The following is a 15,918-nucleotide window of genomic DNA, read 5'->3' as shown; positions in this document are numbered from 1 at the left end:
ATGACTCACTCCGCAAGTAGCGATACAAAGCAGGTCCCAAAATAGGTATATCTTTATTATCTGGACTAAGTCACCTTACTGATTAATTTTGACAATATTAACTAGAAAATTCTCCCACATATGGCTGAACATACCTTACATTTTTAGCCAAAAAGTAAAGGCTACATTTGGCAAACACACGCAGAAAATCATAATAGTGTGGATACAAGAACAAGCTAATTATCAAGTTTAACTAATAAATAATCTAACACAAGCTCCACCCCTACATCTTTTTTTAATTTAACCCTTCGGAGGGTGTCAGTGTAGCCATAAGTGCTTACCCCATGCTGCAAATTCCTAGTTTAGGAAGTCACCAAGCATTCCCTAAGACTGTTGAGATTATTGGGTGAGCATGTTTTGGGAGAATTATATGGGCCTCAAAGTAGAGCCCTGTGGGACACCACAAATTATGTCTTCAAAAATGGATGCACTGTTGGCTTAGATGTAATCTAAAAAGTGCGTAATTTTTAGGTTTCTTTAAAGCGATAATAGTGTCATTGCTGACAGAATTTATGAATTAATAATGATAAAAGGAAATATTTTGTCATGGAAAAATAATAAAAATAAAAAATCTCGAAAAGTTAAAGTAAGATACACAAGACAGGGAAGCTGAATGCCCTCGACAAGTGAAATCATGTGTTGTTTTTTTATGAGCAAGATTAAATGCCAAATTATTATTGTGTAAAAAAAACTGTCCCAGAAACTGTATAATACAATCACTGGATTCATACCTTCGAGGTAGTAGATAACAAAGGCAGCATTTACCCGTCATAACAACTGCTCTCGAGTAACATGTGCTAAAGTTAGTTCACAATATAAATTAGCCTCAGACTGTCGATTGAGATCCCCACGGATCAGTTTATTGCGAGTCAAGTTGGAATGACCTCATCTTGGAAAAAGCAACACTCAGACAATCACAACCAATTTTACAATCACATTAACAAACAGTAACTAAAGCACAGTGTGTAAACACGAGAAGAAAACGCCACAAGACAGAATTTTACAGATAATATGCACTTCATGTAAAAAAAAAAACATTTCTCACATTGAAAAAAACCCACAAGAATCCAAGAGAAACTGTGGCAGCAGTATGGCATCCATTTAGATTAAAGATCACTCACGCTACACTTAGCAAGGAAAGTGGATCGTCGTCCACTTTGACACTACAATCAAACTGTTTTCATACAGGAAAGGCCTCAGAGGACACAGTGGCAGACGTACTCAACGTTTTCTGGTACTTGTTCTGATAAGTTTTCGCGTATCAATCCTTAATCTGATGTCATTGATATTTTTCCATGTGATGGCTAAAAAGTTGCAGCATGTAACCATGACTGAATGAATGAGTTTGTAATAAGACTTGATTAAATATGATTTGATATGAGATAGTGATAGGATTGGACTTGGAAGCATGCAAATTACATGTCATTAAATTACAGCCAGTAGATTTTAAAGTCGAGGTGAAATGAAAAATGTCATTTTAATCCTTTTAGATCACATCCCCGGTAATATTGTGCATCTATTTGACAATATAGCCCCAAAAAAAATACAGAAAATCTATTTCTTCGTATTCTTATATCAAAATCCGATCATTTTTTCTTCCGGTAAAACTAAATTTCACGCGTGCTTACGTAAGTTAGCACCAAACAATTTCAACCAATCAATCTGCAACATTTAGCCGCAGAGCACCAAGAACGCTCGGTCAGTTAGCTAGCTACTGCGCTGTGGAGAACATCTGTCTACGCCCACTTCTCAGCGATCAAATCAAATCCCTCTAATGATATGTCCCGCCTGCACGTCCTGTTTCACTCGGAAATACGTCACGATACGGAAACTAGATACTCCCGAGATGCCGTTTCAGCTCGACTTTAAATGATTAACCGTAGGTTAGCAGGTTCTTGCGATGCTGTGTGTGCTGGTGTGTCATGGCTAACATTGCATTAGCATAGTGGAAGCAACCATGGAAATGACAACGAGCCTTTTTAATCACAACCTTTAAATATTATCTTACTGAATATTTGTTCAGGTTTGATAATTTGGGAGATACATGTTGCTTCATTATTTTTTCAGATCACTACCAGTCTCATGTTTGATTGGTAAACAAAAAGTTAGCGCTAGCAGCTGCTTAGCTTATCCCAGCCCAAAGATACAAAGAGGGGGAACGAGCTAGCCTGGCTACGCTGAACTTTTCGTTTAATTAATGCTGTTGCATTTTAAAGACTAAGATGCTATAGTTATAGCATTAAAGACAACAACCACTAACAGCCACAAAACAGACATAACCAAAGAAAACATTTGCTACAATATGGCCTTTATATTGTCTGAATGTGATGCTGAGGTCACTTTTTCTTCCTGAAAACAGGGTAAGGTTTCCCACGTCACATGGCAGTGAAGTTGAAAAAACTCTCGCTGTGGGTTTTCAAGTAGTCGCAGGAACTTAATATTCTTAATAACTACTTTTTAAGTCAAGGAAATTAATATTAAACATAAATAGGAGTAAATACTTGTTCAGTATTTCTTTAGATGTATTTTCCCGCACACACTGACGTTTTTACCTCATGATATTTTGCTTGCTTCCTCTCTGGCTCACAGGGACACTTGAACACAACAGAGCCACTGCTAATGTTATTAGAAACACCTGAGCTGTTCCCACTATGACAGTTCATAATGTATGCCATGAAAAATGCATATTTTGAAAGTTTCAGCTACACTGTGTGCTACATAGCTTCGCCTGACGGCGATGTAAAAGAGCAATTTGGAAAATGTATGGAAAAGAAAAAGGTTCCTGACTGTTGCGCTACTTCCTGATGTTTGTTTGTTCTGCCCCAGCATCCTCTTCAGATATATTCTTTAGTGTTCATCAGGCCTCAAGACCTCGACAGAGACTTGAATTTTGTCAGTTGAATCTCTTCAATTTGCTTATTTAATGCGTGAAGGAGCAACAGCACGACGGTCTCAAAGCGACCCTTCAGTGTTCGTTTTTTCACAAGGTTTTTACTCGAAGCCAAATTATCCGCAGAGGTCACATTTACTCCAAGACGGAGAGAAATGTAACAATTAAAACCAGTAAAAAAACAACAGTTACACTGATTTTTAACATGATAATTCGCTGTTTTGGTGGTGCTTATTTAGTTTTTAGGTTATTTAAGAGGTTATTACCAAGAGCCAAATATATGTAGATGTCTCCCTCCCTCCTGGGATTAAATCTGCTAAAAAACAGACTTAATAGAAACCTTCTTTGGCAGTGCTTCTAGGACTGCAACCCAAGCTGCTGGTTACTTTAGCTCACTAGCAGAACTTCTTTCCTAATCCTTTATCCTATTAAATGGGTAATAGTATTGTATGATATAACATGACTTGAAACACCAAGAAAGTAGTGAACACTCATGATAAGCACGAGACTCATGTGGGCTGGTGAAGGACTTTGGTGTGAAGCCGAACCGGAAAAATGGAGCAAATAGCTGAAGCTCCGTATTGAACCGCAAACTCTGATTCAACTGACAAAAATCTGCCTCTTGTCCAGCCCTAGTGTTCATATTCATAAGCAGAGTGAACAGCCCTTTCCTGCTGTAGTTAAATGAAGGGTCCTTATTAATGAGGAGCGGGCACGGTTAAGTTTGGTTTCCACTGCCTCCTTCATGGGGGCAGATGAGCAGGGTGGAGTCCAGGTCAAGGCGAAAGGCCGGGTACAGCGGCTGAGAGAACGGGCATCGGAAGGTGTGCAGGAGCACAACTGTGTCCGACACGCTGTAGAAGGACAACGTCCCTTTCTGCCGCTCCAGGAACACGCCGATTCTCGGGCAGGGCGGTGCGGCCACGGTGGTCTTACGGTTGTCGTGCCAGGCAGCGTATCCTGCGTGTGTACACCTCAGCCGCCAAGAGTTCTCATTGCGCCCCAGCAGACACGGTTTCCCGCCACCTTTGCGTCCGATTCCTTTGTAGGTGACGCCGATGTCGACCCATCCCCCGCCCCTCCACTCCACCTCCCAGTAGCTGGCACCACCAAACTGGCCCTCCCTGCACAGGACCTGCGCTACTGAATCAAAGCGTTGATGGTGAGAGAGGTAGGATTGAGGCTCCTCGCCACAGTGGGCACCCTGGGGCCCCTCAAGAAGAACCAAAGTTGGGTGGGCTGTATCAGGGTCCAAGGAGAGACGACTTGAACCTGGAGGGAAGGTATACCAAGAGACAGAAAGGGAAAACTTTAGGCTGTAAGCTGAGATTATGATTGCTCAAAACAAAACAATCATGATCTTTTGCAGGAGAGAGAAATGGAGTTTCCGGCCAGATTAGAAAAGAATGTGGCATGAATGTGGTTTTAAAAGTGCCATTATCTAAAACCAAACTTTTTTCTTTGATTTACAGAAGTTGGTGTAACCAGTGTTTGAACTCCCGAAGCTTAAATTAAGTTTGGTTGTTCCCACAGCCGGTCAGACAATCGGTTATTCCCAATAGTCCGAGGAGGGAACTTTGATTTGGAACTCAATGCCTAAAGAACCATCCAGTATCACTGAGGTGATCCATCATTTAAACAATTGAAACTTTAGCACTTTTAACAGCAGTGATATCGAAACCTATCTTATCTAGACTTGTCTAAGGGTTCCATACATGCACATTTGCCCAACCACAGGCCATCCACCTTTCCTTTGTCTGCCAACCGCCATCAAAATCATGAGGAAGAAGAAGCTTTTCTCACCCCTAGAGCATGCAAAGTCTGGGTGCTCACAAATTTTGGGCTGTGCGTTGAAGTCCACAAAGGGGTCAAACCAAACTCCCTTTTTGTATAAGGAATACAGACTACGGCCATCAGCCTGTTGAGTTATTTCCTCTCATGCAGGCGCAGAACGTACGTGCTAGACGGCCATCAGCTGTCTCTGTGGTGTGTTCTAGTTCAGTATGTTGTCGCGCGTAAATCGGGGATCGATGGTAGCTCTCTGATGACTGAGCTTTAGTGTGTCTTGGGCTAAGATCCATCCCTTTGGGCCACACCAACATCCATCCATCATCTATACCGCTTATCCTGTTCTGCACCTACGAGTAATTTTAGAATCAACAACAAACCTAACAAGCATGTCTTTGTGGGAGGAAGCCGGAGTACCGGAGGGAACCCACTCGTGCACGGGGAGAACATGCAAACTCCACACAGAAAGGCAATGGCGTTCAAAACAAGAACCTTCTAGCTGTGAGGCAACGGCGCTAACCATGCAGACCGCCACACTGACATAGCTTAACAATTATGGATGGATGTTCACACAGTTTGAGACATTCACGGTCCCCCGCAGGATCAACTGCGGTAACTTTGATGATCCCTTAATGTCTCTTTCTCCACCATCGTCAGGCCCAAAGTTTCATTCAAGATCCAGCGTTGTCAAAAAGATGTGAAGGCGTCCCTTTTGACATTTTGGCACAGAGGGGATAAATGACACATCGAGCCTTAATCATCTCTGACCACATTGATTATTAATGCCTAACAAGTTTGTTGTACGCTGTCAACCTGTCAGCTCGTTTGTATCTAACGAGACAAAGCGCCGGTCTCAACAACGGACTCGGATGTCATAAATACAGTATGATCTCCATAAATCATTGATGAGGATCCAGCCTGGGCTCTCAAATATCCCAGCAGGACTTTTCATTATCTTGTGAAGCAGAAGCATGGAGAGAAGTAGGAGGGCATGCAGTATGGTCAAATTGAATGGGTGCATCAGAGAGAGAGAGAGAGACTAACATGGCACTTACACCTGAGGAAAACTGCCCTCATCCTCTGATCGGCCGGCTGCAGAGACAGAGAGGACAGAGGGAAGGACGCCGGTACTGCCGATGAGGGACACATGAGAGAAAGACACAGAGAGACTTGTGTTTAATATGTTTGTCCACACTATGGTGAAATATGTAACTTTTTAATTATTTGAAAACGTCAAAGAGGGAGAGGCCGAAACAAACACAAAAAGTGACATCAAATGAGAGAAGAAGGGAGACAGACATGAGGAAAAATATAAAGGAAAAATATAGGAAGGCAAAAGCAAAGACGACCCACATAAAGGTGGAAAATTATATATTATAAATTATTTTTATTTTGTGTTTTCTTGTGCCCACTAATCTCACTATCTCCAGCATACAAATCCTATAGTGGCTTGGACAGACTTGCCTGATTAGCCTGCATGCAGGTTAGCATAGTACAATTGTTAGTAAGTAGTTAAAGGGTAAGTTCACCAAAAGTTACCCCCCAAAAAACCCTACATTTTTACACTTACCACCAGTGGTTTGTAGGCCTGCACAAAGTGTTGGTTTGGAGTTCTCTGCACCGAGGTTTCTGCCACCTCCCCAATACAATGGATACGAATAGTATTTGGTTGATATATATTTTCAAAACAATACCAGTAAAAACAAAACAAAGCATTTTCTAGCAAATTATGAGTCAAAGCCAGGAAGAAGCTTTTGGAAATACACGCTGTGATTGGGTTTTTCTAGATGTAAGCTGCTCTGGGAGGCTGTACAGGAGTTGTAAATGAGCTACATGCTAACGTAATGTCTATGTCTGTGTGCTTATGTCTATTTCTTTTCGGGTATGGGTCAGCGTGCTCTTTTAAATGTTATTTTTTTGTGTAATCTTGTGTGTCTTTAAGGGATGGGGAATGTATTTTGTACTCTTTTAATGTCTATATCTTCTTACGATTTCATTGTTTTACTTATCAACTCGGGGACTTTGGGCAGAAAATAGCAATTTGCCAAAACCCGGTACAAAGGTAAGGTTAATGTCCTATGTGTATTGTCCCTGCTCAAATAAAGAAACATATCAGCAATCTAATGCTTAGCAAATCATTCTTTGCCATCTTTGTTTAGCATTTGCCAATAAATACTAAAGCATAATGTACAGTAGAGGAGCCACACCACCCGACGCTAGTTAGCTAAAGATGGAGGGAGTTTCTATGTTCCCCAGATCAAACATTGGGATGTAAACATAATGGAACAAGGCCCAAGCTAATACTGTAATGTAACTTGTGATCAAATCTTCCTTAATACAGTATATCAAAATGAAAACATAAAAGTTTCCAGTTATCCCACTATATCTAGCCTAGTTTTAAAACCGTTAAAGGGGGGTTATTATGCTAATTTCAAGCTTAATATTTCACTGTGATACCTGTGGAGTAGCTTAGCATAATTTACAGTTAAAAAAAACTAATATTTTCCACACTGGTGCTCTGTGCAGGCCCTCTTACAGCCTCTGCCTGAAACGACTCAGTCAGATCTGTCCCTTTAAGAAACCCCGCCCCTACAAGCCTACTTTCTTCTGATTGGCCGGCTCACAGAAGCCTGCTGTGACGTCACAAAGTGCAAACCTGGCGTTCACAGCAGCCTGCAGCCTGAGCTGAGAAGCCTGGGGATTACTCCGACATACTTTTACCTACAGCTCTGAAACTTCACCCACGTTTAGTCTGGACATCCAACGCTGTAAAGCTGTGTCATATGTGTTAAAATGTCAAACAGCATAATACCCGCTCTTTAAAAAGCTAACACTGGATCCTCAGTGTCAAACTAATTTATTTAAACTTTAAGCTGGACTGAATTTGATTGCTTCCAATTACACTAAAGTGAACTGATTAGAACGGAGAGGCGCTGGATATGAGCCAGGGCGTGTTGTAACAGACGTCGCTCTGACCTTTTTCAGCATTAAAAATTAACGCTCTCTCAGTGTTAAATGTCATGTCAAAACCTGCAGCCTGGTAAAAATGGGTCACGACAGACTTGACACTGTCACAGAGGGTGTGTGTGTGTGTGCATCATGTTTCTTATGCTTACCTTTCACACACTCTCCTGCAGACACGTAGTTCTCGTTAACTGGAAGAAAAACAGAGCTACGCATTAACACCTTGTAATTAAATTAAATTTTGTTTGCAATATTTAAATGGTACGTCAAACTAAGTGAGAGTCTTCCTGTCTGTCGGTCATCTGCGTTACCTGCGCGGCTGATCTTGTCCACCTCCTCCCTGCAGACCTCCTCCATCCGGCTGCGGAAGTGGCACAGCGCTCTCCTGGCGCCGCTGAAGGCCTCGGTGGGCAGCCCGAGGGCTCTCGAGTGCCGACCGGTGGAGAGCGCGACGCATAGCAGAGGCGCCGCCTGGGTCGATGAAGAGAGCGACAGTGGAAAATACAGCCTGGCTTCCCTCACTCTGTTAATTCCTTGTACAATTGAATATAGAAATAGCGTGTGCGTTCTTTTTCCGCCGGTCACTGCTGACTCATTCTTTCCTCTCATCCACTCTTCCTGCTCCATCTCTCATCTACAGTCTAATCTCTGAAGGGATGTCTTATTACGCACTCTGGTGAGTTCTAATGGCCTACAGGATGCATTAGATATAATGGGTCAGTAATTGCTAATGCAGTGCAGTGGTGGAAAAAGGACTCGGATCCCTTTAAGTAAATGCCACAATGTAGGAATACTCCTCTGCTGTATAAAACTTGCATTTGAACTTCAAAAGTACATTAACTTAAATGTACATAATGTTTTAAATGTACTAATTTTGCACATAAATGTGTTACTGGCTTGTTAATGCACAAACATAAATGCAAAAGCAGCATTTCATCGTTGTAGCTGGTTGAGATTGAGCTACTTTTAACAACTTTATTTACACAAAGGTAATTCATCTTTAAGAAAAGTGTTTTAATGAGTGAGCCTATCCCTTTTTCCTTTGTTAAATCTTACTGTGAAAATTGGCATTAAAAAGTACAATATGTGTCTTTGAAATGTAGTGGAAGGGAAGTATAAAATAGCATTAAATTGAACATTAAATAAATGTATTAAAGTAACGTACAAGTACCGTAAAATTCTGTGTAAAAGACGCACTTTAATAAATTTTTTTCGTCTCAAAAGTTGGCTGTGTCCTACCGATGCGACTAATATACCAGTATAAAATGCAGAGAGGTATTGTGTTACTGTATTTTACCTTGACGATGGCGCTATGTATATAATATAATCGAGCTAAAGCCTCGTCACCAGTGCAGCTGCAACAATCAACGTTACCGTAGGCTGAGCTCAACTACCACACCGGTAGCTAGCAGGACTGCAAACTCAACATAGCGAAAACAGGTATATTTTGAATGTGTTTCAAATTAAAATATATATTTTAATAGTGTTGAAATAACTTAATCAATTTTTTTAAATTAATAAATAGCTATAGAAAACCTTTTTCCCTCTGCGATACCCCAAAACAGACGTCTTCCAGATTTAACGGTACCTTAAATGTGCATCATGTATGTACTTTCTATGCACTTTATTTTTCGTACATTCAAGAATTTCTTCTTTAACTCTTTTATCGTCATTCTATTTATTTATATGAGATTATGATCTGCCATTATTATTATGAGATCATATCTTATGTCTGCATCTTAATTGTTTTTTATGTGGTTATTTTCTTCCACCTGCTCCACATGGGCTCATTCTCTTATCCACATTTTACTTAGTTATACCTGAACTTATTTATTTTGGACTTGCACCACCGTGTGTTTAGGTATGGGCTCAGTGCCGCATCATACTGTTATATGTTGAATGACTTTTGTATATCATTGTGGGGGGGTTCTGTTTTATTCTGTAAATCTTTTGCGTCTGCTTCCTGTCCTCTCTTTGTCTCACTAACTCTGTAGTTTGTAGTTTTCTCCCTTACATCCTCCCTCTTTTCCGTCCTCACCTGTAAGAAATGGGCGTTGTCCTCCGTGTGCAGAAGCTGACTGATCTCCTCGTCTCTCCTCCTCAGCTCCTCCAGGTCTTTCTCCAGCATCTCCATGTCCCGCTCTGCCCTCCCCACCACCGCTCGCTCCTTCGCCTCCAGCCTCGCTCGAACCTGCCGCACACAAGTAGATGTTCTTTACATTTATCCTACACATACATGTAGCTGTGTTTTTCATGGTGGTCAAACTGGTGGTAAAAGAATCACCACTTTTTTATTACAACTACAACTAAGAGTGAAGCTGATACTTGTAGCTCCTGCTGCTCACCTCTGCTTTGGTTTTCTCCAGGCGAAGTGCCATGTCTGCAAACAGAGCTTCACTGTCCTCCAAAACAGCTGACGCTGACACCTGAAACACACACACACACACACACACACACACACAGTAGAACATGAGAGTAGTTAGAGTAGAACAAAGTAAATACTTAAAGACACCATTAAGCAGAGAATTCAAACTTGACTTGACTTGCCCGAGAAAAAATGACTCGAGCAAAGATGACTTGGTCACAACACTGATACTGGTAAATATAGTACTCCACAACACAGCAGCAAGTACTTAAAGTGCAATGAGAGTGAATTGAAATTACGGAACAGTAAGAATAAAGTGCAGGTTGTAGGATCCCTTCAGAGATAGACATTATTGTTAAAGAGATGCTTCCTTTGAAACCAGCCTTTGCATCTCTTTCTTCAAAGTCACCAAACTACATTGAGAAAAGCAGCAATTATAGCTTGAAAACACAGGACTTGCTTACCTCCAGCGGTTAATGACTTGAGACTTGACCTCCAGCTGTGTGCATACGAACTTATCATCTAAAACACGCGATAGCGCATTAACTCAAACAAACTAATTAACAAACTTGCAGTCTGAGTTATAGAACGATTTAATGGCTGTTTCTGGTTATAAAAAAAGGATCTCACCTCATCAACAAACGCCTTGTCTCTGTAAGAACCCTTGACATAATGCTGTAAGCCACTTAAGATAACAATCTGAGTCTGTCAGATGCAAAAACAAACAATGGATGTACTCTGATTGTGTGCATTGCCCCCAAGGATTTCATCGCAAACATTACAGCCAGTAGAGTAAATATTCAAAACAAAAACACTAAGGTTTCAGCAGATACAAAAGCAATGGGGTTTTTTTTGCCAACCTTTGGTGCTAATGCTTTTAATCTATTATGGGTCTGGAGTGTGTTGCCAAATTGTATTTTAACCAGGTTTGGTAATCAGAAGGTTTTTCGAGCATCCTGGGAAAAAATAATGTTCTCAAAGGAAAACCAAACAAACAACAAAGCATGAAAGCCTCAGTACAGGATATCCAGACTGGACTTTTATGTAGTTGTTGTATATCTGATAAAGTTTAAGTCTGGTGTGAGCTAATCGAGAGCTTTTCCAAGACGCTTGAACAGTCCGACACCGGCCTGATGGAGATGATGCTCAGGGGAGAGAGGGGAGAAGGCTTTCCTGGAAGACTGAAGGAGCGGCGGAGAAACTGAAACTTAATTTAGCATCACAGTGGAAACTGATACAACAGCTCCTGAGCGCCGAGTGTTTGTGTGTGTGTGTGTGTGTGTGTGTGTGTGAGATGTGAGTGTCGGTAAAGGGTAGGTTGTGTGTGTGGTGCTCGGACAGTTGTTTAAATGTCAAGTTGAGTCTATTTATATATCGCCTTATCTCATGGGCTTTACATAGCAGCACATATCAGAATACACCTAACTGTATACTGTATACAGCATCGCATTAAAGCTGTATGACAGGCAATAACAGACATATAATATTTATAGTGATTGGATTTAAACTTACAGATCGTTTGGTCCTTTATTTTGTTTTTAAAGAGAGTTTGTAACATCTGTACAGGAACTACAGATGAACAATCCTTATAAATATGTTCGATACCATGTTAATAAAACAATAAATAATATATTTTATTTATACATATTATTATTTGTAATTTATTTTTAAAATGTCACTTTATTTCAAAAGCTATCGATGTGACTTTTAAAATGATAAATACAAAATACAACAAGGAAAACATTTGTCGGACAGTTAACCTATGAATAAGGGCCGCTTTATTTAACGAATGCTTAATACAGTACTCCAATATTGCATCCAAGTTTTAACAGAATTAAACAGAGTGTCTTAAAAAATATAACTGAATCAATTTTAACTGCTAATTGAACTAAAATGCGGAGTTATCGGTGGTGATTCTAAAATAAGCTAAATTCTAAGTGGACTCTGGCAAAGCAGACTGCACCTGAGAAATATTACAATACAATAGAATTGAAAACACTTTATTGTCTACTTTTGTCTTGAAATTTGTCTTTAACTTTTGTGTGCAAATATATACCATATATTTTATAACATCGCAGACATTATCTTGCCCTTCCTGGAACCTGTTCGTGTCGCGTTCCTGTCTCCTTTTGAACTGATTTTGAAAAGTCACTGTTTTGTTAATGGGGTTCTGAATGGCACCTCCATACTTTGTGGACTGCCTCTCCTTTTACACATCTGGCTGCTACCTTGAGTCATCCCACACTACAGCACTTCAGCCTCAAAGTACAGACAAAGTATGATCAGTTACAGGATGACATCTCTTATTATGGACCTAAATTGTGGAATAACCTTTCTATATGATTTATATACACCATGAAACTTCTGTTAATTCCTTCAAGAAGCGTTTAACTTGTTGAAATGTTTGCTGTACATTTTATTTTGAGCTGCATTGGATGTCTGAAAAGTGTATTTCTATCAATATTAATCAAGTTTAATCAGCTGTTGAGACCAACATCATCAAGAAGAAGACTGGTGTGTGTGTGTTTCTCACCTTTAGAGACTCCAAGCTTTGTTGGAACTCCTCCAGCTCTCTCTCTCCAGTCCGAGTCCTCCCCTGAACTATCCTCTGAGTCTCCTGGAGCTGCAGCTGATGGAAGAACAGACAGACCTTTACTTGGACCACTTTTTACTTGTTCAAAGCTGTGGTGATTTTGTGATGCACTATAGAAGTCTTTTAAAACTGGTTTGTAAGGACCATCTTAATGTTAGAGGTTGAACTTGATTATTGTAGATTTAGTCAGAAGAATGCTCAAACTGTTATCCAGCAAAAACATGCTTTTATACACACATAGCCCACAGTTATATGGGTAAAGTATCAGAGTAAATATTTTCTCATATGCTCCTAATAACTTCTACATTTTATACAAAACAGTACAAAAAAGAAGCTTGAGTCAATAAGAAAATCAGCCTTCAGATAATTTGTCCTGCAGAGCGCTCTGACTGGATATTTTGACAACATATCTTCCCTGATGTGACGTTTTTTAAAGTTTCAGAGGAAAATAACTTGATTTCAATTTTTGCAACGGTTCAAAACTTGTGGACAATGAAGTCATCCCTCTTGCTCTTTACATTGTAATTTTTCTTACCTAAAGGAGTGAATAACTACAGGTTATTAACCTCTATTCAAACTAAAACAATGTGAAATGTATTACATTACTGGTATTGGTATAAAATGTGTTGAATTGGCTGCAAAAAGACATATTGTGCATTTATAATGATGAACTGTTTTGATTACTGTTCTGTTGTGTGCAGCGTGCATCCTACATCTCCAACTTTATTTCTTTATTTCTTTTTTTGGACCTTTGAGAAACTCAATGTCCAGTTGCCACATGTGAAATATGAGTCTTACGTGGAAAGACCAACACAACTCACTTGGGGGAAGCAAGTTGTATACAAATCTACACAGATGAGACATAAGAGCTACACAATCTTATGTCTTCATAGCAGAGATGTGGACTTGGGACTTCGTGACTTGGACTCCAGTCGACTCAAGTCACTGTTTTGATGACTTGCAACTTGACTTGACAAAAAATAAATGACTTGAGACTTGACTTGAGGGATGATGACTTGGATGACTTGCTTATGTTCATAAGTTTGAATGTTAGCTGTTTAATATGAAATGATAAAATTCAATGTTGTCAAGTTTCTGTCTAACTATCAAGTATGTACGCAGCGCAAACTGGGAATCATGATTGGACGACTCAAAAAGCTCCCAGGTTTGTGATTGTCATGATTGGCTGGCAGGCAGTCAACTCCTCGCCATGGCAACACCCAACATCAAAGCCCCCAAAGAGAAGCCTCATCAGTCGTACTCATTACTACTCAATACGTCTCAGTATCAGAGCAGACCACCATCATGGCTGCGTCTGTGCCAAGATAATACAGATACAATTCACTGTCATACTTTTTGAACAGGTTATATAAATTGGCCAATAACATAATTATTAGACGGGCTGCTAACACCTTGTCTTTTCTCTTTATAAAGACCGGATACTACAGGTAAGAGAGCTGAATCTTGGGTGGAAAAAAGGGACTTGACTCGGGACTTGACTTGCCTTAACAAAGGACTTGGCTTGACTTGACTTCACCAAGAAAAAATGACTCGAGACTTGCTTGAGACTTGGACCAAATGACTCGAGACTTGCTTGGTCACAACACTGCTTCATAACATAAAAAGAAAAAGCTGAATCTAACTCTAAAAAGCTGTTTTGTGCCCTCATACCTGCTTAATGTATCTACAAGAATCATCATATGAGGTCATTTCTGGGCGCTGCTTCCTGTACTTTTTAGAATAAGACAGAACTGTTCTTTCTTGGTTGTCCCTTCTTTGACAGAGATGAGGTTTGACATGACGGCACACGGTCTTTAACAAGGATTGAATTTGATTTAGAGTAAATTGGATTAAATTCAATTAGATTATAATACTTTATTGGGCATGCCTGAAATTTCATTGGGATGACTCACTCTCATGAATCAACACAGCAAGTAATACACAGCAGCATGCTGGGAGTGAAATTTGCTGGAAGATCCTCTAAAAACTCCAAATGTTAGAAATATAATAGGCCATTTAAGAACTTGGAAAGCATGTTATGGGCTGTAAATGTGTCTGAGTTTTTCATAATTAAGCTCTAATAAAAAATATAATTGCCTGATTTAAAGGAAAAATGTTCTACCATAATTTAAGAGAGCTGAGAGCCATATTCTGCAGCTTTCCTCCTTCATAAAGACTTCTGGGAGTCCTATAATTATGTTTTAAGTGTGTGTCTGCACCTGTCTCCTGGCTCTCTGGGCGTCCACATTGTGAACTTCCTCCTGGTCCGCCTCGCACAGCAGGCAGTCCCCGCTCCACTCCACCGCGGCCTCCCCCTCGGAGCCGCCCCCCGCGGGCTCCAGACCCAGACGGTGCTGGGCGCACAGCCGCTCAGCCAGACACTCCACCGCGGCAACCATCTTGTGCCGCCTCAGAGTGCCAACCTCCCGGTGCGGCAGGACGTGGAGCTCGCAGAAGCTTGCCAGGCAAACCAGGCACGACTTGACCGCCCTCAGCTTGCTCTCCACCGGGCAGAAGTCGCACGGAACCTCCCCGACTCCCCCCAGGTAGAGCTCCGGAGCCGTGACCATCTCGCTCAGCTTAAGTTTGTCGACGACCTCGGAGAGCACCGTGTTCCTCCGGAGCACCGGCCGAGGGCTGAACGTCTCCCGGCACTGGGGGCAGCTGAACTGGCCCGATTCCGCCTGGTCCCAGTAGTTGTTGATGCAGGACATGCAGTAGGTGTGTCCGCAGGGGGTGGACACCGGGTCTTTCAGGATGTCCAGGCACACGGGACACCTGAACTGGCTCTCCGTCACCGAGATGTTGGCCTGGGCCATCTCCGCGGTGGATCTCCGGTGACCTCGGATGACTTCTGATCCGCCTGTTGACTCCCTGCTTGTTGATGCTGGAGCTTTTTCCTGAGTCCCCGGTGTGTTGTTGTGAAGGGGGAGGGGTCAGGATACAGGAATAGCCCTTCCGCAATGTCATCCATCCCGTAAGGGCACGATATGGTTTATGCCCTCGACTCTGTCTTACAGGCAACGAGTGCATTAAAAGGTTTAGTTCACCGCAATTACAAGAACAAACCAACGTGTCACGCCTTGGAGTGTAGCTGTGCACATAGTTTTGGTTTATTTATCCAGTTTTTCCAAGAATTTCTGCAAATTTCTGTCTTTGGCAGCAAGTAAATGCAGTTAAATGGACGTTTTAACAGCATTAAATCTCATAATAACACTCAAGATTTGTGTAAAACACATTGTAAGCATACACGACTATGATAAAACAAATTCTAACTAT

The 15,918-nt window shown here is 41.1% G+C and overlaps 1 protein-coding gene across 1 annotated transcript; it reads right to left on the bottom strand.

Annotated features, from left to right (window-relative positions):
• Positions 1–882: 882 nt before the first annotated feature.
• LOC138594866 (E3 ubiquitin/ISG15 ligase TRIM25-like) lies at positions 883–15,458 on the bottom strand. The gene is made up of 9 exons (XM_069666129.1): positions 14,859–15,458; positions 12,580–12,675; positions 10,027–10,107; positions 9,720–9,872; positions 7,993–8,152; positions 7,834–7,872; positions 6,288–6,353; positions 5,773–5,847; positions 883–4,201 (listed from the first exon to the last, which is right to left on the bottom strand). Exons 1-9 carry the CDS (start codon positions 15,456–15,458, stop codon positions 3,648–3,650), a joined length of 1,824 nt encoding a protein of 607 aa, XP_069522230.1. The 3' UTR covers positions 883–3,647.
• Positions 15,459–15,918: the final 460 nt, after the last annotated feature.

The sequence above is a fragment of the Semicossyphus pulcher genome, unplaced genomic scaffold (genome assembly GCF_022749685.1).
Source record: "Semicossyphus pulcher isolate SPU_LCO1_2020_fin unplaced genomic scaffold, fSemPul1.0.p SCAF_17, whole genome shotgun sequence".
NCBI lineage: Eukaryota > Metazoa > Chordata > Actinopteri > Labriformes > Labridae > Semicossyphus > Semicossyphus pulcher.
The sequence above is the reverse complement of the archived record's forward strand: the minus strand, read 5'-3'. Positions and strand labels throughout refer to the sequence as shown.

What these genes read in the sequence shown, in the direction of transcription:
- LOC138594866 (XM_069666129.1), bottom strand. Translation starts at nt 15,458, where the DNA reads ATGGCCCAGGCCAACATCTCGGTGACGGAGAGCCAGTTCAGGTGTCCC. An exon ending in CCCAGAGAGCCAGGAGACAG is followed by an intron (nt 12,676 to 14,858) that starts GTGCAGACACAC and finishes TTCTTCCATCAG; the next exon opens with CTGCAGCTCCAGGAGACTCA. An exon ending in GAGGGCAGTTTTCCTCAGGT is followed by an intron (nt 4,202 to 5,772) that starts GTAAGTGCCATG and finishes CCTTCCCTCCAG; the next exon opens with GTTCAAGTCGTCTCTCCTTG.